The sequence below is a fragment of the Eubalaena glacialis genome, chromosome 1 (genome assembly GCF_028564815.1).
Source record: "Eubalaena glacialis isolate mEubGla1 chromosome 1, mEubGla1.1.hap2.+ XY, whole genome shotgun sequence".
NCBI classification, from domain to species: domain Eukaryota; kingdom Metazoa; phylum Chordata; class Mammalia; order Artiodactyla; family Balaenidae; genus Eubalaena; species Eubalaena glacialis.
Window position 1 is genome coordinate 56,192,364 of NC_083716.1, and position 26,846 is coordinate 56,219,209.

The following is a 26,846-nucleotide window of genomic DNA, read 5'->3' on the forward strand; positions in this document are numbered from 1 at the left end:
TTTTAGCTCTACTGGATTTTTTGAGAAAGCAATTGAATCTTCTACTAATATCAGTATTTTGTCTTCTTTATGATAACTCTTCTTCTCACTTGTACTTTATTGCATCAATCAGACCACAGATAATTAATGGTGGTGATGGATGGTGTCTTTACCTCATTCCTGGCTTCATAAAGGATGCCACTCTCCTTTCTCCTGCAGGTATGTGCAAACCAGTTGTGTAAGGTAAAAGTAGTTATCTTTGAAGAAAATGTACTTTTATTTTCTTTATTTCTACCTCTCAGAGTTTGTTGTTTTTAAGTCTGGGATGGCTATTTAATTTCATCAAATAATAGTTTCAGTATCTATTGAAATGATAAGCTTATTTTAGTTTTGTTTCTCTGACCTTATAACAGACATGATGGCGAGAGATTTTTTTGGACCTCTACTTGGGAATGAATAGCTAAACCAGCAATTTGTTTTATGTTCAAATTAGTGGCTAAAGGATGGACTATGCAATGAAGAGCAGGCTATTTAGATGTCCATGTGGGAAAATAATTTAAGCTTGAATCGTTCCTCGGAACCACATAAAAATTCCAGAAGTATTAGAGGTTACACCTTTAAAAAAACTTTAAGCTATTTGAAGAAAATGTTGGAAAATACTTTTATAGTCCTGATGTGAGGAATCATAAGCAAGTTGTAAAATCTAGAAGCCATAAAAGACAATACTGAGAAATTTGGCTACCTAAATATCTAAAACTTCTGTATGATGAAAGATATCACAAAGAAAGTTAAAGACAATAGAAGAATGGAAGAAAACATTGCCAACATATATATCAGGCATTCTTGGATTAATAATCAGAATATGTAAAGAAAAGAGGGAAAAATAGAAAAAAGTATTTGACTAGGCAAATAAAACTCAACTTCTGGCTTCCATGGTGGCGCAGTGGTTGAGAGTCTGCCTGCCAATGCAGGGGACGTGAGTTCGAACCCTGGTCTGGGAGAATCCCACATGCCGCGGAGCAGCTGGGCCCATGAGCCACAATTGCTGAGCCTGCGCGTTTGGAGCCTGTGCTCCGCAACAAGAGGGGCCGCGATAGTGAGAGACCCGCGCACCGCGATGAAGAGTGGCCCCAGCTTGCCGCGACTGGAGAAAGCCCTTGCACAGAAACGAAGACCCAACACAACCATAAAAATAAATAAATAAATAAATAAATAAATAAATAAAGCTCAACTTCACTCACTAAATAGCATGTAAATAGAAGCAAAAAGGTAACTTTTTTTCATCATCAAACTGTCAAAATATCAAAAGATAAATATTCAGTGCTGGAGAATGTACAGGGCTGCCAGATCTACAACTTCAGCTCGTCCCACTCCAGAAGTATTTTATGTAAATGGCGCCCCCTGCAGCACAACTCCAACATAGACTACAATGTAACTGGGTGCACCTTGGAGCCTTGCTCTCAGTGCCCCGCCCCTCCTCTGGGCTTAGTAAGAGCCTTTAGCGTATCTAGCAAAATGTAAAAGGCCCTCTGAATCACTGATTCCTCTTCCAGGAATAAGGCCTTTCAGAAATACAGAATTATGTAATATATACATAAAGATATATGCAAAAGGATGTTCACTGAAGCATGCTTTATATTGGAAAAAAACACAAGGAAACAAACTCCATGTCCATCAACAGGGGATTATCTGGACAAAAATAGTGCCTTCAATCATGAGATATTTTGCCCGTCTCAGATTTAGGTGTACTAACATAGAATGATCTTTAAGATTTGGTGTTATGACTGAGATGAACATGAAGGTGAAAGCAAATCCCAAAAATATAGTATTCAATCCTATGTTTATATATTTGTGTCTGAATTTATATTAGATCGATAGGGAATGCACAGACAAGGAACTGGAAGAGCCCACCAAGCTGAGGGAACTTGACTGGAATTGATACAGGCTGGGACCTGGGACCGGGAACCCTTTGCTGCAGTGCTTGCACCTGGACGAATGTCTCCTCCAGCAACATAATACAAAGAAACTATACGGGACTAAAAATAACTACGCGCATGGGCAGTTGGGACAAATTAGGAACAACAAGATACAAAAAGACCAAAAACCCAACTGCCACTTCTGAGGAACCGCGAGCAAAAGCAAAGTACTGTGCATGAGCCCTGAACACAGCACCACCAAGGGGGTGGGCAGACCACCTGACCACCCCTCCAGCAAGACCCCTGGACCCACCCCTACCCTCACCCCACATAAGGAACCAGCTCAGCCTCCCCTCCCCCCCAGAGAGTAAGCAAGGGAAACTGTTACTTGTTTTCACTCCCTTGTGCTGCAGCACCAGTCCCAATAAAGCCTTGCCTGAATTTCTTGTCTGGCTTCTTATCAATTTCTGTTGATTAAGAAGGCCAAGAAGCCTGGTCTGTAACAGAATCACCGGGTAGGGGGAGTTTCTGTGACAGGGAGGGGTTTTACCCTGCATGCTTTATTACTTTGTGCCTCTACCACAAAAAGAAAGTATTGTATATATGTTGTTTTTATTGCAAATTCAAAATATTAGGCAGCCCACTCATTCTGAGCCGCAAACCTGTGGGTTTGACTGTTCTTTGACAACTTCCCACCGAGGTAAACTACCAAGAAAGTCCTATTACCAAGTGTGAAAACTTCTTGGCATTTCTGAAATAAATCCTTCTTTTGAGCCAGTTCATGTGGGCATCCCAAATCCCAAGAGAGCTTTTTAAAAATTTAGATCCAAGTCTTTGTCCAAGATCTGCTGACACAAAACCTGAATTTCTGTTCCTGAGGCTATTATCTGGAGGAAGAAGTGAGAAGGAAGGATTATTGGTTAGTGTGGTGACTATATTTGTACAATTGCACAGCCACAGTCAGGAATGGAGAAGGCAGAGGTGCAGCCTTGATCTGCAAGGGCTCCAGTTAACCCTAAAGGGGGCCCCTTGATGGATAAAAACATACTCCTGGGCTTGGTGATGAAGGGGCTCCACTGGCAGCCAGGACATGCACTCAAGGCTCTGCAGTGCAGATGTCAGGGCTGTGGCTTTTGCTTTTTGTTTTCCCAAATCTTAACTTTTTTTTTCATTTGTTGAGTGGGTGTGTCCCATAGGTGAAGGTTCAACTATTGTGTTTTAAACTGGAGGGAGGTGGAGATGATTTGAAGTTAACTGAAAAACCCACCCAGCTCTTACTCTGGGTTTGCTTAGAATGGAGAAAGAACCCGGCTCTCACCAATACATTGTATCAATATATTATTATCTACCGGGAACAGAACTGGATTCAAATCCTGACTCCACATTACACCAGGTGTGTGACTATTGGCAAGGCTCTTAACATCTCTGAGCCTCAATTTCTTGGTCTGCAGAATGGACGTAATGATGCACTCCTGATGGGGGTGCAGTGAAGATCTGAGAGATGGCGTATGTAGAATAAATCAAGCAAAGCTTAGCTACTGTTCATTAATAGTAGGGTGGTCACTAGACCACGAACTCCTCAAGTGCAGACATGTGAATATGAGAATTATTTCGTTTTCTCCCCCCTCCAGAGTTTACCTAACACTAACTAGTACAGACCTTAAGTATGTGCTGAACACTCTGTCCGATGTCATGAGAGTTGATTACTTGTTCCTGGTGGGCAGAGAAAAGCTTCCACACTCCGTGCAGTCAGGAATTCAGATCCCGTGCCACAGGTGTGGGTGGCACTTCTCTCGAAACTGCAGTCCGCCGGTCTGTGAAATGGGCTCATAACGGATCACTGGACCCCCGGCTCCATCGCCCACTCTTCTGCGCTCGGGCCCGGGGGAGGCGCGGGGGCTCAGAGCGCGGCCCCTTCCAGGGGAGGCGCCCAGCCTGGCGCGTCGCCCCTCCGCCCGCGGGGTCTCTGGAGGGGGCGGGCTCGCTCGAGCTAGAAAGCCCGGAGCCGCCCAGGAATCTTGGCGGGGACTGCGAGCATTTCCTCCCGGGCCGGGCGGCGCGATCCCGGGGAGGGCGGGGAGGGCGGCAGCGGGCAGACGCGGCGCTGCGCTCCGCCAGCCGGCAGCATGCGGCCCCTGCTCTGCGCGCTGGCCGGGCTTGCCCTGCTCCGCGCCTCGGGTGCCTTCACCGGTGAGTGGGGCCCGGGCGCGGGGCGAGGGTCGGGGAGACCGCGGACCGCGAGGAAGGAGCTGGAGAGAGGGAGGGAAGAGGGAGGGAGATGGGAACGAAGCCAGATGGAGAGAGAGGGATGGAGAAAGAGGGAGATGCAGAGAGGGAGAGAGAAAGATGGTGAGAGAAATTGGAGAGAAAGACGGAGACAAAAAAGGCAGAGAGAATAAAGGCAGAGGAACAGAGAGAATTACAAAGGAGAGAGGGAAGAATACAGAGGGCAAGGGAGAGGCTGGGACAGATAAGAAACTTTGGAGGTAGACAGATGGGTCTGAACTATGAATGAGGACAGAGAGAAAAAGGAGTTTGAGAGGCTAACGGAACAAGAGGGAAGGAAATAGAGGAGCTAAAATGGCAAGAGAAAGGGGGTTGGGGAGAGAGAACGGGGTTGGGGGAGAGAGAAAGAGAGGATATCGAGGAAGAGAGGCAGATTTGAGAGAGACAAAAAAGGAGAGAGGGAGTGGAGAGACCCATTGCCCCAGGTCAAGAGGAAAGAGAGGAGGAGACCAGGATCACAAGGTGGGTGGTCAAGTCTGCAGGGTGGGGCAGCCCCGGCTCCCCACCCTCCAGACCAGCCCTGCCCAGAGGGCCTGCAGAGGCACCCAGGCCTGGTTTTCTTGGGGAATTTCCTGGGAAGCCAAGCTCCAACAGGGAGAGGACCCAGGCCTGGCCCAGCACAGCCGGTCAGAGCCCAGGCAGGCAGCCCCTGGAGGCCACGGCTTTACTTGCCAGGTTGTCTGAGGGGCTTCTGCAGTCTGTGGAGGAGGCCAGTTGTCAGCCTTTTGGAGAGCTTCCCTGAGGGCCTGAGCTGCCTTGGGTGGGTGGGGAGGAGGCTGCGGGAGGGAGAGGCCCTCTGGGTGCTCCACTGGCTGGGTTCCTTGCCGTGCCCTGTCCCTTCTACCCTTCCCTGACAGCAGTCTTAGTGCTGCCCCTTCACAGGTGAGGCTCGGACAGGGTGGCTGCAGATGGACTTACTGTATGCACAGGTGTTCCTTCCACCACCCCAAGACTGCACTTTATACAGCACTTTACAAGCCACGTTCCCATTTACCCAGGGTCTCTTGCTGGCCTCAACCAGAGGCAGCTGATGCCCATCCCAGTTGTACGGGCGAGGGGAAGGCTCAGTCTCTCCAGGCATCCAGGGAGCCTGCCCCCTCAGCCAGGCCCTTGTCCACACTTAAGGCTGCTCCCCCATCAACCTGGAGCTGGTGGCTGTGAGTCACCCTGCCCTGTGTTAAGATGGAAGCTCCCCTGACCCCTGGCCCAGCCCCTTTCAGGCACAGGGAACTGTGGGAGTGAGCATCCAGGGAAAGGGTTGAGGCCAGTCTTGATCCTGGGCAACCTCTGGCTGAGTGACCTTGGGTGAGTCATGTCACCTCTCTGAAGCTATTTCCTCTTCTGTAACTTGGGGAGAATGGTACCCACCAGCAGAGCTGGATGAAAGGGAAGTACCCAGCACGGAACATCTGTCAACACACATTGGCTCCTTCCCTCGTCCCCTCAGACAGCTCCACTGAGCTCTCTGAGGCCCAGTTCTCCACTGAGGTTGGCTAAGGAGGACCAACAACCCTTTCCTCACAGGCTGCGTGAGGAGTGGCTGGGACCACGCAGCACAGAGCCCAGCCCAGGTGCTGTCCTTTTTCCCTGCCTCCCCGCCCCGCCCCATCTTGCTGGAGTCCCCACCTCCAGGAGCTGAGGGGACAAAGCCGAGTCTGTGCTCCCCCAGAGGGAGAAGCTGGCCGCCCACAGTGGCAGACTTTTTGTGGCCCCTTTAGCTATGACTGGTATATACATTTTAGCTTAAAGCCATTTTTAAACATTATTTTCCTCCTGATCATCCTCATTGCTCCAGATTAAGAAAAAAAAAAGAGGAGAGTATAAACATATTAATGTAATTTCACACTGAGTTCACACATTTTTGTGTATAACCTTTCAGACTTCAGACAGTATACCATGGTTTTTCTTAACAGTTGATTATCAAATCTGTTGGATATAAACACAGAACAGAGACCTAGAGATTGTCATACTGAGTGAAGTAAGTCAGACAGAGAAAGACAAATATGATATTGCTTATATGCGGAATCTAAAAAAAATGATAGAAATGAACTTATTTACAAAACAGAAACAGACTCACAGACTTAGAGAACGAACTTATGGTTGGGAGGTGGGGGAGGGATACTTAGGGAGTTTGGGACTGACATGTACATACTGCTGTATTTAAAATGGATACCCAACAAGGACCTATTGTACAGCACAGGGAACACTGCTCAATATTATGTAACAACCTAAATGGGAAAAGGATTTGAAAAAGAATAATAAAAAAAAAAGAATAGTATAGTGAACCCCCATGTGCCCCTCACTCTGTTTCAACAAGAATGGATTCCTGACAGATTTGGATTCATCTATCATCCCCACCTTCTCTCCCCTCCCTCAGATTATTTTAAAGGAAATTCCAGACATTATATATTTTTATCTGTAAGTATTGCCTTATGTATTTCTAAAAGATAAATCATCTTTTAATAACAATACCATTATCACTCCCTAAAAATGGACAATAATTCCATAATGTCATCAAATATCCAATCAGTGTTCAACTGTCCCTGATTGTGTGATGTTTTTATATTTGGTTTGATCCAAATAAGGTACACACATTGCTTTTGGTTGATATATCTGTTGTTTCTTTTAGTAAGTTTTAAGTTTCTTTAGTAAGTTCTTTTTCGCCTCTTTTTTCTTAAAATTTATTTGTTGAAGAAACTGGGTTGTTAGTCTTATAAGGGTTTTCCCATTTAAATTTTAGCTGATTGCATCCCCCAGGTGTCATTTAAATGTTCTCTCCCCTGTATTGTCTATAAACTGGTAGTTAGATCTAGAAGCTTCATCTAATTCCAGTTATATTTTTTTTTCTTGCAAGAATACTTTAAGATGGTTTATTGCTTTAATTTTCATTTCTTTGATTACTACCAAGGTTGGATTTTTCTTCAAAGGCATATTGGTCATTTCTGCTAATTCTTGTGAATTGTCTTAGACTTTTCCATCGTGGTAATGGGATTTTTTCATATTGATCTATAAAAGTTCTTTATGTATTGAGTGAAGCAGACTGTTTTGTGCTACTTGTAGAGGATTTTTTTTTTTAAGTTAAGGCTTCAGTTGAGTTCCTTTCCTATTTTGCTATCAGAGGGATATCAAGTCCTAGAGCCTAGTCCTATTAGCCATTCTCACCCATGCCTTGGGGCCCACGGGGGGAAGCTCTCACTGTCCACCACCATTCCAGGTCCCTGTGGACGTCTGTCTTCCATTGGGATTCTGCTTTTTGCTTTGGGTGGAAGAGGAAGATGCTGAAGGGCTATGGTGAGGATCACTGCATTTCTTCTTACAAAAATGGATGTTGTGGGGAGTGAAGCTCTCAAAGACAATTTGATCCAACGTACACAGTTGGGCTCTTGTTGGGCCTCAAGACAGGTGCAAAGATGTCATGTGTATAGGTCCCCTTTGCCCCATTCCTGTCCAGCCCCTCATTTTACAAAGGAGGCAGCTGAGACCCCCAAGATGGGAGGCCCTTAACTCATCACAGAACTGCCAGAACATAGTATAGACAGTGTCTTGCAGGTAGGATTCAAATCCTGTCCCCACTACCTACTAGCAGTGTAGTCTTGGGCTTGTTACTCAACCTCTTTGATCTTTGGTTTTCTAATCTATAAAAAACTGGTAAGTAAGAGTATTGAGCTCACAGATAGAATTAAATGAGTTAATGCATGTAAGCACTCAACAAAAAGCTTGGCCCATAATAACTGATCACAAATTGACAGTAGCTTCAAATATAGAGTATGGTTGTGCCCATTCTAAAGGTGAAGAAACTAAGGATCCAGCAAGTGGGATTGGCTTGTAACAGAGCCCAGAGAGCCCGGTCAGCCCTGAGCCCTCTGTGTGCTTGTTGGAGAAGCCCCTCCCAAGCATCCCTTGGACCCCTGCACAGGTATAGTCCTAGAGCAGATGCCTCCCCATCTTGAGGAGACCTGGTCAGCGTGATCTAGCGAAGAGCACTGGCTCCAGGTGGACAGGCGGGGCTGCAGGGGCTTTCACTGACCTGCTTAGTCTCCAGTCCACCTGGTGAGTGACCTACATGGCATTTGCACATCATCTGGCAGTTCCAAGGCAACTTCAAATGCAGGAGCCCCTTGGATCAACACAGCAGTCCCACCAAGTAGACAGAGCAGGGCAGATCCCTCACAGACGAAGCTGAGTCAGAGGCAAAGAACACAGTTCAGTGGAGGTGGGACCGTGCCTCTGACTCCCAAACTTGTGTTCTGTGCACAGTGTGTGGAGAGAGGTTTATCCTGGATGGCTTCCTAGACCTCAGCATGGTGGGGGTTTAGGAATGTTCTAGTACTTTATAACCCAGTGGATTATAAAACACCATATTCCAAGGTAGAAGGAATCTGGTTTCCTGGATGGCCTTGGAGAGCGGAGCTCCCTGCCAAGCCTGACCATCAGCCAGCTCACCTCTGAACTGATATGTGAGAAAGAAACACATGTGTGATTGAGGGAGGCTCTTTGTTGCAGCAGCTCAGCTTGTATCCTCACTTAACCAGACGCCGACTGTATTGGAATGACATTGGTAAGCTCTCAGAGTGATCGGCAAGGCTCAAATCCACAACTGGAAAATGACCAGAGGACAAGGGAGACAGAACATATCACTCCCAAAACAAAAATGTTCCTCAGCATCTGAGCTCCCTCTTAAGGGGCTCAAGGGTTCCTCTCCTGTTTCAGCCAGAGCACATCCATAGACTAGAGTTCTTCACATAGTTGTTTGAAAATAGTGTTCTTCCGACTAAAAAAAAAAAAAAAAAAAACCACTGATGGTTTGGAATGAAGCACAAATTTTAATACAAATATCAAATGTGGTCAAATTTATTATATTGTTATATTGACTGTGGTCAAATGGAATTAACCCCCAAGTGACAAGTGTGGCTGGTCAAAGCAGCACCTTTCAGGGTCAGAAATCTTTTGAGTTGTGTGCGCCTTCTTAGTGTTTGGATCCAGAAACAAAAGGTCTCCTATGCCTGTCAGTGGAGGGGGGGGGTGGGGGGAGGCCCAGTGGCCATGTCCCTTTAACTGGAGAGGTTAGCCTGGTGCCTGCACTGGGCCTCCCGTCTCCACTGGCAGCCTGCTCTCACCATGTTCCACCCACGCCCGCCGTCCAGGGTGCACACAGGCCCTGAGCGGAAGCCAGGCCAGAGAAAACAACCCTGCATCCAAGAAGGTCCATTTCCCAACTGGCCAGGTCAGGGAGGGCGGGATCGAAGGAGGGAAGGGAGCACCGGGAACCACAGCCTTGGCCGCCCATGGTCAGTCGTGATAATCCTTCAGCTTCCCCCACTCTTCCTCTGGTCTGAGCTTCCCCAAAGCCCCCATGAACCTGGTGTTATTGTGAGCCCCTTTCTACTGGTGAGGAAGCACGAAGCAAAGGGAGTCCTTGCCCAGTTCTTGCCTTGCTGGAGCTTCTGGGCCAAGAAGCAACTTGTCCTTGACTCATCCTGGTTCGGTCTTCGTAGCTAATTTTTGAGGCCTGAAAGACAGGCAAACCTTGGATGAGCTGCATCTGGCGGTGCCTCCGCCCCCGCCCCCACACCCGTGTTACAGAGGAGGCAGCAGAGGCTCAGGGAGAAGAAAGTTCCCACGGGCCCGCACCAATTCATGGCTGGGAACGGAGGTCTGCAGTGTGTTTTCTGCCATCATGCGCTGAGGTCAATGCCATGAGCACCCACGTGGGGGAGGGAGCAGCAGGGCAGGGTGGCCTTGCTCTGCCCCAGCTCTGTCTAAGCAGAGCTCCTCGGGAGGCCTGGATGAGCTCACAGACAGTTGTGCGGTGCAGCCCAGGGCGCAGTTGTGTCCAGATGTGATGGATTAGCGCTGTGTGATGTGGAGAGCAACCTCAGCCCAGCCTCTTCCCTGGAGGGGTTTGGGAGCCAAGTTAGACCTCATCGCTGACACGTAGAGAACAGGATGTTTTAGGCTGAGGGAGGGAGGGAGCAGATTCATGTTGTTCGTGACTTAGAGAGCTGGCAGAGCCCCACTTGGCCGGCAGGGTCATGTTGTTTCCTCTTGGCCTAAGCTGGGAGGAGGGGGAAGAGTACTTTAGGGTCTGGGAGAGGGCGGGTAGGACTCAGGGGAAAGGCTTGGCTTAAGGCCCCTGGGCGGAGCTTGCAGAGGGTGTGTGTGGGCCCGGACGTAGACCAGGACAGACCCCCTCTTCCCAGACAGCCCTCTACTTGGGTGAAAAAAGCTCTGCCTGCCCCTTGAAGTCTTTTCTCTCTAGCTGAGCACCCCAGTTTTTTCAGCTGACACAAAGGAGTCAAAATCTGGAGTCCCTTCACGGTGGCCCCCTTTAGCCCTGCCTCTGCCTGTCAAAAGCTTTCTCACGATGAATGGCCCAGAATGGAGCCCAGCCCTCCAGGTGGGGTCTCTCAGACCACCACCACCCCCCCCACACCCATCCTGAACATTTTGTATCAATGCACGAAGCCCATGGCTTCTGCTTTTTGCTAACAACCCCATCAGAGAACTGGCTTTTATTATGGAAAATTTCAAACCATATATACAAAAGTAGAGAGAATAGCAGAATTAACCCCACATCCGCATAACCCAATTTCAACAGTTACCAATCTCGGCCAATCTTGTTTGCTCAATACTCCCACCCATGCCTCCTCCCACTCCCAGGCCTGGATTATTTTGAAGTAAAGCCAAGACATCATAGCATTTTACCTATAAATATTTTCAGTATAGATCTCTGAAAGGCTCCCTTTAAAAAAAATAACCAAAGTTATAACATCCCCTCCCTCCCTAAAGTCAACAAGAAGACCATTGTTGTTGTTTATTTATTTATTTTCTTTATTTATTTTTTTGGCTGCATCAGGTCTTAGCTGCGGCACGCAGGATCTTTGTTGCGGTGCACAGGCTCTGTAGTTGTGGTGCGTGGGCTCTGTAGTTTTGCGGCACGCAGGCTCTCTAGTTGAGGCACACGAGCTCGGTAGTTGTGGCGTGCAGGCTTAGTTGCCCCACGGCACGTGGGATCTTAGTTCCCCGACCAGGGATCGAACCTGCGTCCCCTGCATTGGAAGGTGGGTTCTTTACCACTGGACCACCAGGGAAGTCCCAAGACCATTGTTTTTTGAAGAGATTTTTCTAAGTTCAGTGGATGGACATAATGAAGGGGAGAATGTAAAAACCCAAACTGTTCTCCACAAAAGCTGCTCAGAGTGGAAGGAAGTTTTGCCCCTGCGCTTGGTTCTCGCCCCTGAGCGGAAGAGCTGAGATCCAGAGAGAGTTGAGACCAGAGACTCTCAGGGCATGGGGACTCTGGCAGAGCTCCAGAAGGCCAGCTGGCTGAGGTGGGGCCAGGGGAAGGCCAGGGTGCCTGGGGTCCAGTCGTTTGCTGTGTGATCTTAGACAAGTCACTCAGCCTTCAGAGTTATACATTCATCACCAGCAAAATGGCTCACTATCCTTACCTCAAGACCTGCCAACCTCCTGGGCAACTTTATATGTCCCCTCGGGCAATCCAGCCAACATCGAGGTCTTACAAGAGTTTTGCATCTACAAAGATCAAGTCCAATAACTCTTACCCCTGCTCTGCTTCAGATGCCCACAGCCTTGGTATTGTCACTGTGAAGCCGCTCTACCTCTAAAAGCTAAAATTGCAATATCCCTTATCACTTTTTCCTTCTGTTACTCCCATCATCTCATTGAGATCTCCAGTGCCTTCAGCCCCTCCATTTCTCCCAATTATTGGCCCTCTTATTGCCTTCTCCTTCGTTATTCAAGCTAGATGCCAGAGCTCGTCCCCTTAAGTCCTTGCTGGTCGAATCCTCAGTTCCTTTGCACTCTTGTTCTTCACCGCACTCATGCCACAGACTCCCAGGTTTCAGCTCATCAGCCATCTGTCTTTGCTGCTTACACCCACCTGCTGAGCTGCTGCGGGAGGGCTTCCTTGTGATGTCAGGTTGTTCTGCATCATCCTCCTAACTGCCTTCCTCATTCTCCTCATCCCCTTTTGGAGCCCCCTCTTTATTCAAGCTTCTTACCCAGGGGCGTGCTCATACACTGGCTCTCGGAAAACAAACAAAAAAAGCATTTGTCAGTTTCCATGGTGGAAATACTTTCACCAGGGCTCCCATTTTAGTGGCTGTGTCTAACAACCCACTCGCAGAATTCCTGATAACTACTTCACAGCTCGCTCTCCTCTTTCCTAACCCCACATGAATTATCAGCAGACGATTCCCCTCTTACTTTACCGAGTGCATAGAGGCCATCAGGTGGGACCCACTCAACTTCTTGGCCCTTTAAGTAGAACTTTTTTACCCATTTTTGCTGCGTTTCCTCTCTCTTCCTTCCATATGTGACCCCTACCCTCACCACCATTTCTGGATTCTGTGGCCTCACATCTCTTCAGGAAATGCATTCGTTCAGTTCTCCTGGCTTCTTCCTGTCCTTAGGCTATAAGCATGGTTGCGTTTCTTCAATGCTTAAAAACCTGGAAACAACAACAATAAACACTTCTTTACACCTTGTGATCTGATGTCCCTTCCTTCACAGCCAAGCTTCATGGAAATGTTTTCCAGGATCTTAGTTTCCTCCTCCTGACTTTTCCTTCCCTTCTCATCCCACTGCGACTAGACTTGGCTCTGTCGGCACCTCTCCACTAAAAGCGCTGGGATGGCATTCAGCATCGACTTTTCTGTTGCTCTGAGTCCTTATCTTGCTAGACCTCCATGCTGCTTTAGGCCATGCTGACTGCTTCATCCTTTTGAAAGCTCTTGGCTTTTCCTTGTTTCTGGGGCAGCATCATCCTTTCTGTGTGTCCGTGTTCTCCAAGGACTCAGCCAACTCATACGCCCTGCAAGTATCTCAGAGCCACCAACACTGCAACTTGAGCTCAAAACCCGGGCTCTAAGACTTCTGGTGTGAAGGTTGGTGGTGTTAGGAACCAAGGAGGAGCCAACATTGGGGAGGAAAATGATGTTGAACAAGTTGAACCTCAGATCTTCCGCTTACTAGCTGTGTGACATTAGACGTATCATTTCACCTCTCTGTGCGTCAATTTCCTTATGTGTAAATTGTGGGTAATAATTGGTTGTAGAGGTTGACTGAGTTAACACATTTGTTTAGCACTCACTTGTGTCAGATGTTACTAACTGGTCACCAATGTCAATGCTATTACTACAATATCTCCATGCATTTTCTTCCTCTCTTCCTACCCTTATTGCCTCCTTTCATCACATCTTACGCTGATTACTGCAGTAACTTCCTGCCTTCAAAGACGAATCTCTCCAATCCATTCTCTGTATTTTAAAAATTCACATATGACTGCATGACTCTCCGGTTAAAATAAACCCCAAAACAAGCATTGTGATTGGTTTATTAGGGCCTGGCCTTGTTTCCACGATCCACCTCTCCAGTCTCATCTCCCACCCACCCTGTACTTTCCAACCACTTCAGGCTTCCTGAGGGTTTGTGCACTGAGCCATGCTATTTCATTCCTATCTTTGCACATGCCATTCCTTCTGGCTGAAACCTTTCCTCTCTTTTCTTACCCAGTTCAGGCAGCACCTCCTTGAGGAAGCCTACTTGGGTCTATAGGAGACCATGGCCAAGTGAGTGATTGGGGCAACCCTACACTCACACCCTGATCCGCACTGAGCCTTCCTCTGCTTCTCTTTGGACTGTTTTTAGGACCCACCTCCCTTGGGCCCCGTGTTTGCAGGAGTCTCTAATGTTACAGGGAAACCGAGGGCCCCACAGTGACAAGACTTGTTTTCCTACAGCTGCTGAACCCTTCATCCCCTCCCGAGGAGACCCAGCTCGGACTGCAGGGTGTGACAGACACATGGCTGTCCATGGCCGGTTAGATGTCATAGAGGAGGTAATGACCTGAGAGGGCATGCAGCTGCAGGACCACCTGCCAGGCTGGTGGCTTTGGAGGGTTCAGGCCAATCCTGCTTTGGAAAATTGGGGAAATCTGGGCCAATCCTGTTCCCTGGCCACTATGTTAAACATCTCCCCGCCCTACCTGGGCTGTTAGGCTGCCCAGCCCCCAACAGACCCTGCCTCCCCGGGACCTTGTTTCCCACCAGCCAGAGATCTCCCCATAATCAACGGATGAGAAGGTGGAAATTCAATTGCAGTGTTTTGTTACACAGCCACGGTTTGTAACCTGGGGTCCATAAACTTGTGTGGGGAAAAAAAATTGCACTTCAGTTTCACAAACCTTTAGCTGAGATTTAGCATTCTCATTCACTATAAATACAGACAACAAACTGCAGGAGTATTAACAGTACTGTGACTTTGTCAGCAATAGAAATCACAGATAATTTCATCCCATTATAGTCATTGTGAATATCTCAATATATTATTTACTCTAATCAGTATGTCAAAATTTCAGTAGTTGTTAGACCTGGTGTTACTTAAATAAGTTAATAAATACATAAATGTTTATATCAAAATTTAATTTTTAATACTTTAATATTTTCATGCAGTTTATACCCTTGGAAATCCTGTATGTTTTATGTTTTTCAATGAAAGCATTTTTCTGATGGCAGTCTGTAGGTTTCACCAGACTGCTAATGGGGTTCATTGGCAAAAAAAGTTAAGAACCCTGAATAAAGAAAATTTCAAAATCCCAATACTGTCATTTGGCAGAATTGCCACCAGGGGGCGGGGCAACAAAAGGAATGTGAGCTCCCAGTGGTGACATCCTGAAAGGGAAAAAGGAATCCCAGAGTGCCTCCAAGCCCCAAACCAATGACTGGGTAAAACCCCTGAGTGCCAGAGCCAGAAGCAGCCTTAGAGAGTGAGCTCCTAGGATTTTGTTATCTGGGGAACTGAGAGGCAGGCAAGGGCAGAGCCTGAACCAAGAGGACCCAGGTCCCCTGGCACCCACTTCTCTCCCCACTGCACCCTACTGGACTTCCAGGTGCTCCTTAGGATGTGGCTGATTAAGTGAGACTTGGCACCTCTCTTGTCCTCCACTCCTCCCCCTCCTCCCCCAACTTCTCTCCTTGCTCTAGACGGTGGAGAAGACGGTGGAGCACCTGGAGGCAGAAGTGAAAGGCTTGCTGGCTCAGCTGGAGGAGCTGGCCTGGAATTTGCCCCCGGGCCCCTTCAGCCTGATCCCCGACCTCCTCGGAGAGGAGACGGTGAGCAGCTCAGGTAGCAGAGATGACAGCCTCCAGGGCTGGGCAGCAGGGTGGGGACGGCTGCTCCACCCCCATGGTGTAGCCTGGACAAGCCAGGGAGGCTCCAGCTCCTCCTTGGGACAGAAGTGGGAAGCATCCCCCGGGCTCACCCCAAGTGTTCTCTGCCCCCACCCCCGGGGTTGCTGCAGCCCAGCATCGGGTAAGGCCACCTGGAAGAGTTCCACTCTCAGCACCACCCTGACTCAGAGCAGCTGCCTCCTTCCCTGGCCATTTACACATGTCACAGCTCCTACCATCTCCCTTCTACTCCTCTGCCGCCACCAAACCCTATCAGGGAAGCCTGGCATCCCTCTGATCGGCAGTGGAGGGATTGCCACCTGCTCCCTCGAGCCCTGCGTCCTGGCACAGGAGTCCCCAGGGGACTGGGAGGGGAGGGCAGGCAGCCTTCAGCACCCTGTTTGCTCACTCCGAGGCCGCCCCCTTTCTTTCAGATCGCCTTTGAGCACCAGAGCAGGAGCGACCCAACAGCTGGCAGTGGTACAACAGCTCTCCTCTGAGAACAGAGCCGTGCGTTATGGCCTGCCTTCCTCAGCTTTGTGCAAAATAAAAGCTACTCCTTTGGTCCCCTCTGTGTCTGCTGACAGTGACCCCTGCAGCCACAGCCCCTTCTCCACCTGCTCCCATGCGCTGAGGCTCACACCCACTGCAGGCTCAGACCTGTACTTCCGCCCTCCTTATTTATAGGGGTGGACAGGGCAGGAGTTAGTTCAAGAGGTGAGGCACCTAAGGCGCAGAATCGTAAGGCGACACAGTGGAAGGGCCCTTTGAGTAAACTTGTTACTCAAAATGTGGCCGTAGGTGAACAACAGGGGTGTCACCTGGGAGCTTATCAAAAATGCAGAATTTGGGGTCCTGCCCAGACCTCCTGAATCAGAATCTACATTTTAATGAGACCCCCAGGGAATCTGTGTGCACATTAAAGTTTTAAAAAATGTTTCTGTTGAGATAAAATTCAAAATTTTAACCATTTAAAGCAGTACAAATTCAGTGGGTTCATAATGTTGTGTAGTCATCACCACCTTCTAATTCTCATCACCACCTTTTAATTCCAGAAATTTTCATCACCCCAAAAAGAAACCCTGTACCATTAAGCAGTCACTTCCCATTCCCCCTCCCATCCTCCCTTGGAAACCACTAATATTTCTGTCTCTGTGGACTTGCCTATGCTGGACATTTCATATAAATGGAATCATACAAAAGTCAGACACAAAACCTTTTGTGTTTAACTTTTTTTCACTTAGCATAATGTTTTCAAGGTTCATCCATGTTGTAGCATGTATCAGTACTTCGTTCCTCTTTATGGCTGAATAATAATATTCCATTTTATGGATATATCACATTTTATTCATCCATTCATCAAATCAGTGGATATTTGGGTTGTTTGCACTTTTTGGCTATTATGAATAATGCTATGAACATTCATGTATAGGTTTGTGTGGATATATGTTTTCATTCTCTTGGGTCTATAATTAAGGATGAAATTGCTGAGTCAAATAGTAACTCTATGTTAAGTTTTTGAAGAACAACCAAACTGTTTTTGCATAGCAACTGTACCAGTTTACATTCCTACCAGCAATGTATATATAAGATTTTCAATTTTTCCTTATCCTCCCCTACACATCTTATTGATTATAGGCATCACACTAGGTGTGAAGTGGTTATCTCGTGGTTTTAAGTTGCATTTACCTAATGACTAGTGATGCAGAGCATCTTTTCATGTGTTTGTCGGCCACTTGTATGTCTTTTTTGGAGGAAGGTCTATTCAAATCCTTTGCCCATTTTAAAAACTAGGTTGTCTTTTTGCTGTTGAGTTGTAAGAGTTCTTTATGTATTGTGGATACTAGGTTTTTATCAGATATATGATTTACAAATGTTTTCTCTCACTTTCTGGGTTGTCTTTTTATTTTCTTTATAGTGTCCTTTGAAACACAACAGTTTTGATGAAATCCAATTTATCTATTTTTGTGTTTTTGTTGCTTGTTGTTTTGGTGTCATATCTAAGAATCCACTGCCACATCCAAGGTTATGAATCATTTATTCCTGTCTTCTAAGATTTTTATAGCTTTAGCTCTTATATTTAGTTTTTAAAATCTATTTTAGGTTAATGTTTGTATGTGGTGTGAGGTGGGGATTCAAATTCATTACCTGCACTTAGTTGAAGAGAATATTCTTTCCCCATTGAACGGTCCTGGCACCCTGTCAAAAATCATTTGAGCATAACGTTTAGGTTTACTTCTCAATTCTATCCCACGGTTCTGTATGTCTGTCTTTATGCCGGTATCACACTGTTTGAATTACTATAGCTTTGTGGTAAGTTTTAAAATTAAGAAGTATGAGTTCCCTGACTTTTTTGTTCTTTTCCAAGACTGTTTTGGCTATTTGAGGAACAGTTCCTTGCAATTCCAAATGAATTTTAGGATTAGCCTGTCCACATCAGCAAAAGGCAGTTGGAATTTTGATATGGATTAGACTGAATCTGTAGATTAATTTTTAGAGTATTGCCATCTCCACAATACTAAGTCTTCTGGTCCATGAGCACAGGTTGTTTTGTATTTTTTGTATTTTTCAGTGTGTAAATCTTACACCACCTTGGTTAAATTTATCCTTAAGTATTTTATTCCTTTTGCAATGATTGTAAATGGAATTGTTTTCTTAATTTTACTTTCAGATTGTTCATTGCTAGTGCATGGATATGTAAATGACTTTTTTGGTTGATCACATATCCTATCCTGCAACTGTGCTGAATTCGTTTACCAGCTCTAATGGGTTTTGTGTGGATATTTTAGGATTTTCTACATATAAGATTATGTAATCTGTGAATAGAGTTTTACTTCTTACTTTCCAATTTGGATGCCTTTTCTTTCTTCTTCTTGCCTAATTACCCTGGCTAGAACTTTCAGTACAATGTTGAGTAGTAGTGGCAACAGCAGACATCTTTGTCTTGATCTTAAGGAAAAGCTTTTATTTTTTCACCATTGGGTATGCTTTTCGTAGATGCCCTTTATTTCAGGTTGATAGATTTTCCTTCTGTTTTTAGTTTCTTAGGTTTATTATTATTATATGTGAAAAGATGTTGGGTTTTCTCAAATGCTTTTTCTGCATCAATTGAGATCATCATGTAGTTTTTATCCCCCTTCATTCTGTCAATATGTATTACATTGATTTATTTTTTACATATTGAATGCTCCTTGTATTCCTTTGATAAATCCCACTTGGTCATGCTGGATAATCCTTATAATATACTGCTAGATTCAGTCTGATAGTATTTCACTGAGGTTTTTTGCACATTTCTTGTGGCTTTGGTATCAGGGTAATACTGGTCTCACAGAATAAGTTAGGAAGTGTTTCCCGCTCTATTTGGGGGGAAGAGTTTGAGAAGGATTGGTGTTACTTTTTCTTTAAATGTTTGATAGAATTCACCAGTGAAGGCTCCTGGTTCTGGATTTTTCCTCGTTGGGAGTTTTTCATTACTGATCTCTTCTTATAGGTCTATTCAGACTTTCTATTTCTTCTTGAGTCAAATTTCAGACTTTGTGTGTTTCTAGGAATTTCCCCATTTCATCTACGTTATCTAATATGTTGGCATACAGTTGTTAACAGTATTTTCTTATAATCCTTTATTTACTTCTATGAAGCTGTTAGTAATGTCCTTTCATTTCTGATTTTAGTAATTGAGTCTCCTCTCTCCTTCTTTCTCTGTCAGTCTAAAGGTTTGTTAATTTTGTTGATCTTTTTGAAGAAGCTTTTGTTTGTTTCATTGATTCTATTGTTTTTCTAGTCTCTATTTTGCTTATCTGCACTCTAATCTTTATTATTTCCTTCTTTCTGGTTGCTTTGGGTTTAGTTTGCTCTTCTTTTTCTAAATCCTTAAAGTGGGAGGTTAGGCTACTGATTTGAGATTTTTTTTTCTTTTTTAATGTAGGCATTTACAGCTATAGATTTCCCTCTGAGCACTGCTTTCACTGCATCCCATAAGTTTTGGGCTTTCACTCTAATTAATCTCAAAGTATTTCTTAATTTCTCATTTCTTTAACTCATTGTTTTTTTTTTTAAGTATGTTTAGTTTTCACCTACTTGTAAAATTTCCAGATTTCCTCCTGATATTTATTTTAAATTTCATTCCATTGTGGTCATAGAAGATACTCTGTATGGTTTGAATCTTCTAAAATTTATTTAGATTCTTTTGTGGTCTATCTGGAGAATTTTCCATGTGCACTTAAGAAGAATGCATATTCTCTTGTTGGGTGGACAGTTCTATATATGTCTGTTAGGTCTAGTTGATTTATAGTGCTGTTCAAGTTTTCTGTTTCCTTGTTTATCTTTTGTCTAATTGTTCTATCCAATAGGGAAAGTGAAGTGTTGAAGTCTCCAACTATTATTGTTGGACTATTTCTCCCTTCAATTGTCAGTCTGTTTCAAACTTTCTGGGGATCTATCGTTAGACGCATATATGTTTATAATTGTTATATCTTGATGGGTTAACCATTTTATTAGGATATAATGTCCTTTGCCAATCTCTGCCTCTTAATTGGAGCATTTACTCCATTTATATTTAAAGTAATTACTAATAAACAAAGACGTGTACCATTTTGTTATTTGTTTTCTATGTCATAATTTTTTGGCTCCTTAATTCCTCCATTATTGCCACATTTTATGTTAGATGGTTTCAAGTGTACCACTTGATTCCTTCTCCTTTCTTTTACTATTTTTGTTATTTTCTGGGATTACATTAACATCTTAATTTATAAGTCCAGTTTGAATTAATACCAAGTTGCAATAGTATACAAAAGCTTTGTCTCTCTATATATGTCCTATATAGCTCCATCACCTGCCTTTAATGTTGTTATTGTCACAAATCACGTCCTTATACATTTTGTGCCCATCAACATAGTGTTACAATCCTTGTTTGGTGCAATTACCTTTTAAATCATATAGGAAAAAAAGAAGTGCTACAAACCAAAAAATATATATTAATACTGATGTTTATATTTACCTATGTTTATCTTTACCAATGTTTCATTTCTTCAGGTGGATTTGAATTACTGTCCAGTATCCTTTCATTTCAGTTTGAAGGACTTTCTTTAGCATTTCTCATATGAAATGTCTACTAGCAAGAACCTGTCTCAATTTTTGTTCACCCAGGAATGTGTTAACTTCTTCATTTTTGAAGACTATTTTGCCAGATATAGGATTCCTGTTAACATTTCTTTTTGCAGCACACTGAATATGTCATCCCACTGCCTTCTAGCCCTTATGGTTTCTGACAAGAAATCAGATGTTAATCTTATTGAAGATCCCTTGTATGTGACAAGTCAGTTCTCTATTGCTGACTTCAGGATTCCTTGTTTTTCAACAGTTTGGTTATAATGTGTCTCAAAGTGGATCTTCTTAAAAATACTACTTATGGTTCACTGAGCTCCTGAGATGTGTGGATTGATGTCTTTCATCAAATTTCTAAGCTTTCAGCCACTGTTTCTTCAAGTATTTCTGCTTTCTCTCTTCTCTTCTATGACCCCCACTATGTGTACATTGGTATACTTCATGACGATGTCCCACAGGTCTTAGGCTCTGTTAATTTTTCTTCATTCTTTTTTCTTTTTACTCCTCAGATTGGGAAATCTCAATTGGCCTATCTTGAAGTTTGCCAACTCTTTCTTCTACCTTCTCAAATCTCCTCTTGAGCCCCTCTAAGTGATATTTAAAAATTTATAATTGTACTTTTCAACTCCAGAATTTCTATTTGGTTCCTTTTTATAACTTCCTTTTATTGACATTCTCTATTTGGTGAGACATCATTCTCTTAGTTTCCTTTGGTTCTTTACACATGGTTTCCTTTAGCTCTTTGAGCTTTTTAAAGGCAGTTGATTTAAAGTCTTTTCTTGGTAAGTCGAATATCTCGGTTTTCCTCAATTTCTATGAATAGATTTCTTGTTTTCCTGAGTATGGGTCATACTTTCTTGTTTCTTGGCATGCCTCAATAATTTTTGTTGAAAACTGGGCATTTTGAACATTATGTGAAAACTCTGGAAATCAGATTCTTCCCCCTCCCCAGAGTTTGTTATTGCTGCTTGTTGAACTTGTTGTAGTTTTAGTGACTTTCTGAACTAGTTTTTTTAAAATTAATAGCTACTTTATTTATTTATTTAATTAATTTATTTTTGGCTGTGTTGGGTCTTCATTTCGTGCGAGGGCTTTCTCTAGTTGCAGCAAGCGGGGGCCACTCTTCATCATAGTGTGGGGGCCATTCTTCATCGCGGTGTGTGGGCCTTTCACTATCACGGCCCCTTCCGTAGCGGGGCACAGGCTCCAGACGCGCAGGCTCAACAGCTGTGGCTCACGGGCCCAGTTGCTCCGCGGCATGTGGGATCTTCCCAGACCAGGGCTCGAACCCGTGTCCCCTGCATTAGCAGGCAGATTCTCAACCACTGCGCCACCAGGGAAGCTCCTGAACTAGTTTTTTAAAGTTTGTATTTGGTGTGGTCATTGAAGTCTCTGTTCAGTTAACTCAGTGGTCACTAGTGATTCAACACAACTCCTTAAACTCCTGGAACAACCACAAAACCCCAAATTTCCCAGTCTTTACAAATGTGTTCTCTGTGTGTTGGGGCAAATACTCTGCCAGGCAGTCTATGACTCTGCCTGCTTCACTTCCTGCATGTGTAGAGCCTGAAGGTCAGCCAGAGGTGAGAGCTTACGGTCCTCTCAAGTCTTTTCTAAGCATGTGCCCAGCCCTGGGCATGTGTGTGGCCTTCTAGATTCCCAGGAATTAATGGGAGCACTCCAAAACCATTATTCCCCAAAGCATCACATCATCGGCCTTTGCTCCCCAAACTTTTCAATTTGTCTCCTGTTTGCCCCAACTGTTATCCCTCTCTCCAGGCATCAGTGCTAATGAATCTGCCTTCAAATGTCCCTGAGGGTTACCACCTCCTCCTTGGGAGAGTTCCAAATTAGGTAAAATAAAAGCAAGTCATTTGAGCCAGTCTTTCAGGGAGCAACAAGAAAGATCAAAACCACCAACCATAATTCTTGAGAACAAGGTCCATTCTGCTCCATTCATTGCTAGGAACCTATAACAGACTGTGGATATTGTTTTTGAGGCTGATGCCAAGCTGGGGTGAGGAGGATAAGGCTGGAGTAAGTGAAAATGAAACAAGATCCTCTTACCAAGACTCAGCTTTTTTTTTTTTAGCTTTTGTTTGGTTGCAAACTTTCAATTCATTTTCGGAGCTCTCATAAAGTTGACTCTGACAGTTTTTGCCATCTTATTTGTCGCTTTCATGGAGGAACAGGCTTTTGGAGTTCCCTACTCTACCATTTTTGCTGACTACAATGAAGTTTAAGAAGCTCTGATCTAGTCTTCCCTTCATTTTAGGCCCAAAGAGGGGAAGTGGCTTATCCAGGGTCACACAGCAAAACAGTAGCTGAGCTGAGACAGGAATAGGGATGCCTGACTCCTGGACCAGTGCTCTTTCTGCTTCAGGGCTGCATCAGCTCTTATTGCTGGGAAGGAACCAGGTTCAGAGTGGACACCGGTATTAGGCCAAAGCAAGCTTTCCAAGGAGTTGGGGTTGAGGGTAAGAGCCCCTTATAGAGCTGAGGCCCTGACTGACCGAACCCTTTGCTGAGAGGGAACCCTGTATAGGGCCAGTTGGAGGACTGAGTAATGATGTCCCTGTCCTTACAGGAACATGAGCAGAGAAGCTTTCAGGTTTGATGGGGTAAAAAATTTAAGCTGGTCTAGTATCTGCCTGGGGAAATGATTAGCTTGATTTCTGTTTTCATGTCTGACTCCACTCCATATCAGCCAGGGTAGGAAGGAGCTGAGGGCAGAAATAAGGGGCCAAGTCCTAGGCTAGGACTGTAACTCCCTGCCAAAGCACAAGGATGGACATGGCATGGCCATCCAGTTGTTGCTTTGACCATGGGCATCTGCAAAGGCTCATCTTTCAGATCCCTCTTGCCAAAGCTGGGAGTGGACCAGTCCCACCTCCCACCACCTGACTGAAACACTCTGCCACCTGCTCAGCTGCCCTCTGTGTGAACATTTCTAATTTCAGAAGCTCTCTGTCTCAGTGCAAGAGTATTTAGATCAGCATCAGAATATAAGGCAAGCAGGTTACAGATGCAGTTTCTTGGCCCCCATGGCTGCTCAGAATCTGTGAGGGTGGGGCCCGGGACCTGCACCTTTAACAAGCTCCTCAGAAGATCCCGATGCACACTAGGGTTTGAGAACCACCACTTCAGGACCGTTTCCCCGTCTACAAAGTGAGCACTCCAAGGTTCCTTTCTTAAATTTTGCACCTGAGGCAAGTGACTCATTGCCTCACCCTAGTCCTGGCCCTGTCCCTAACACACAGTGTTCATTCCAATGTCCCCACAGCTGTTGAAAACAGACTCAGGGCTGAATTCACCTGATGCCTCATCCTCTGGTTGCTATTCTGGAAGTGACATTAGATGTGCGGCATGGACTGGCCTTGACTAACACCTCCAGGAGGCAGGAAAAGACCCAGTGTAGTTTCCTCCCAGAAAGATGACCTGTAAGGTCAATGTCTCCCTCATCTTTTTTTATCCTGAGCATCACTGTCAGTGTTAACAACCTTTTACTGATCTTAGAAGGCAGTAGGTGCCTTTCTTTGTCTCTGGAGAGATCTGTGAGGCATTCACATAGTCCTCCAGCCCATCCTTACTATGAGTTGGGTCCCATGGGCATGACCAAGAGGGAAGTCAGAGGGACAGAAAGGTAGAAAATAAGGACCAGGATGAACACAGGTGACCCCCAAGTGTGTAGGCCAAGGGTCTCAAACTCAAAGACGTGTAGGGGCCAAACAGGTAACGTACACATGGTATAACAATAGGGAGTAGTGGGGCCTGTGGCAAAATGCAGAGTACATACCTAAACAGGGCACCTGCGAGTTGGCTCCAGCAGCAACTGCTGTGCAGGAATTCTGAGCAAGTGTTACTAGAATTTTTGGTTTTTCAAGAGAATCCATTATTCCAGATTTTTAAAAATATGAAATCGCTCAATGCTTAAATGTTGGCAACAAATTCAAATGTCTAAAAGGACTTTTTGGGGACCAAAGTGAATGCATGTACAGGTTAAATACTGCCTGCTGGGCACCAGGTTGGAACCTCTGGTGCAGACAATGGGACAAAGTAATGTCACAGAACATTTACAGTCACGTTATGGGAGGTTGAAGCTAGGCCCTGGCACAGTGCAGGAGGCCACCAAAGTCAGCCTGGACCCACGGCAAGTTGTGCAGTGCCACACAGTTCATCCCACCAGGCAGGTCCCACCTGGCACCCAAGGGCAAGGGGCCTGCGCTTGGGGAAGAGCAGCCAATCATGCTGGGTCTTGGTCAAGAGGCTCCAGGCACGGAAACTGAAGCAGAGCTGACGTGACAAGCAGGGCCTGCCATCCATTCCAGGGCCCACATCAGCCCTTCTGGCTGGGCAAGGCAGGTCTAGGTAGACCAGGCTAGTGTCCAGCTCACGGCTGCTCCACGCCCCTTGGGCCATCCCCTCTTCTATGTCCACAAGGCAGGGAGGAGTCAGGGTGGTGTCCCCAAGCAGATGTCTACTCTGTGGACAAGCCACTCCCTGGGGCCCCTGCTAGGGCCCAGCAGGCTTGGGCTCCCACCATAATCTCTGATTCTCTCCTTTCTAAACTTTCAACATAAGAAACCAGAAAGGGAGTGAAGATCCCTGACCAGAAAACAAGCTTTGGGCTTCTAGAAGTGACGACGACTTCTAGAAACTCTGTCCCTTCTGGACTTGCCTTCTCCTACCACCACCAACCAAGGGGCAAAGGGCCTGCCGGGGACCACAGCCAGGAGCTCCCTTTCAGACTGAAGGGTCCCTGAGGGGAGGAGCTGGTCTCACGCCTCTCTGATCCTCCTCTGTAAGGCCTCCCCCAGGAGTCACGCACACCCCCTCCTTCCTGTGCCCCTCTTTCCGGACCTGGGGGGAAGGACCACGCTCCTCCTACTCGCCCTAGTGGACCTCACCGTGCCTGCATATGATGCCTTTTCAGCGTCTGGGCCCTGAGCACGAATTTCAGGAACTTCCATTTCTCATGTCCTTACAACCCAGTCCCTGCAAATTACTTATGCTCAGGGTTTCCTAAGCACAAGTTTCTATTTAAAGTCATAAAAATTTCCACCGGCTAGTAAGGCTGGACCCCTGAGCTACAGGGCAGAATCATGAAGCACAGGAAAACAAGCTGGCACCAGGTAAACACTTCCAGAACGTTCCAGAGCTGGCTGACTTTAATTTGGAAACAGCTTTTGGCCATCGACATTCAGGTTTAAGGCACATTCTTAATTACAAGTAACCCTGTCACTGGCAGGGAGCTGGCTTTGTTCTCGTGGTTTTGCGTGGAACAGATGACTTTCTGGCTTTTTTCTTTTCTAAAAAGCAGTGAGTTTGGCAATAACAAAGCTCATGACACATTCTCACCAGATGCAAAGAGTACCCTTAAAGGTTTTCCCTTTTACTCCTCAGTGAGGACATGGCGCCCCCAGTCCCCACCTGTCTCACCCAAACTGTGTATGCAGCAAAGACGTGTGCGCATCTGTCTGCAACGACTATATATTAAAAAAAACACCTCCAAATAAACATACAACATTATATGACTAAAACGAAGCCAGGAGTTTCAGCCACAAGCAAAGGGGAATGACTGCATGAGTCAGGAAACAAAACGTCTACTTTAGCTGCAAGAGGCTGTGAGGAGTGGGGGTGGGGAGGAGGTATCCTGAGAGAGTTCAAGACCAACCCAGGTCCCTCAGCACGAGCACAAGACACAGATCAGGGAGGGCAGGCGGGGGACGGGGCCAAGGTTCTATGGATGGTCCACGCTGGGACACCAAGGGGTTTTTTGTGGATTTGTTAGAAACAGACAAACATTCTTTTGGCCTTTTCCTGGCATTGCTGTTGCCAGCAGGTGGACAGAAGTGACCCACCAGTCACCGCTCAGTCGTTGCCACCACAGATCTTCAGCAGAATCTTCCGGTAGTCCCCGGAAGTGTCTCCCTGGTCACAGAAACAAGTAAGACATCAGTTAAGCGAGGCTCGGCCAATTCTGGCTTCCTGGCTCCTGATTTTCTTCTGCCCCAGGTGCCCTTACAGAGAGGCAGCCCCATCCTAGGAAATTCCCCACCGTGCTGGTGCCAGAGCCGGTGAGAGGCTCACACGCTGGCCTTGAAGGTGGCACAGACCTTTGACAATGCAGTTCAGCCTCCTGAGCCCTCCCATTAAAAAACAGAAAGCTGTACTCACCCCAACGATCAAAGTCAGAATTTGAAAAACAAATACAAAAAAATTTTAAACAGCCAAAATCCCCCCTACCCAGGGCTAACTACCAGTGGCCTTTGCCCAGTGCATTTTTGTTGCACTAAGTTGGGATTATACCATCATGCACTATTGTGTCCTGTACAGGAAGTGTAATCTACTATGATATGACCATCCAGTG

The 26,846-nt window shown here is 45.7% G+C and overlaps 2 protein-coding genes and 1 long non-coding RNA gene across 5 annotated transcripts in view; 1 reads left to right on the forward strand and 2 right to left on the reverse strand.

Annotated features, from left to right (window-relative positions):
• LOC133095515 (uncharacterized) overlaps positions 1–4,155 on the reverse strand; it is a 116,143-nt gene extending 111,988 nt beyond the window's left edge. The window contains exon 1 of the long non-coding RNA XR_009701620.1: positions 3,555–4,155. This is a non-coding gene — a long non-coding RNA (uncharacterized LOC133095515). The remainder of the gene's footprint in view (positions 1–3,554) is intronic.
• On the forward strand, positions 3,966–16,588 carry PLAC9 (placenta associated 9). 2 transcript variants are annotated; one of them, XM_061197064.1, is made up of 4 exons: positions 3,966–4,085; positions 13,946–14,043; positions 15,188–15,329; positions 15,808–16,588. In XM_061197064.1, the coding sequence occupies exons 1-4, from the start codon at positions 4,022–4,024 to the stop codon at positions 15,816–15,818; spliced, it is 315 nt and encodes a 104-aa protein (XP_061053047.1). In that variant the 5' UTR covers positions 3,966–4,021; the 3' UTR covers positions 15,819–16,588. The 2 variants fall into 2 exon arrangements, with proteins under 2 accessions (XP_061053047.1, XP_061053036.1); XM_061197053.1 differs by having other exon boundaries at positions 15,188–15,316.
• A 9,038-nt stretch (positions 16,589–25,626) lies between these two features.
• ANXA11 (annexin A11) overlaps positions 25,627–26,846 on the reverse strand; it is a 39,769-nt gene continuing 38,549 nt past the window's right edge. For both annotated transcript variants that reach the window (XM_061179957.1, XM_061179965.1), the window contains exon 15: positions 25,627–26,407. In XM_061179957.1, coding sequence (XP_061035940.1) covers positions 26,348–26,407 — 60 coding nt within the window. In that variant the 3' untranslated portion in view covers positions 25,627–26,347. The remainder of the gene's footprint in view (positions 26,408–26,846) is intronic.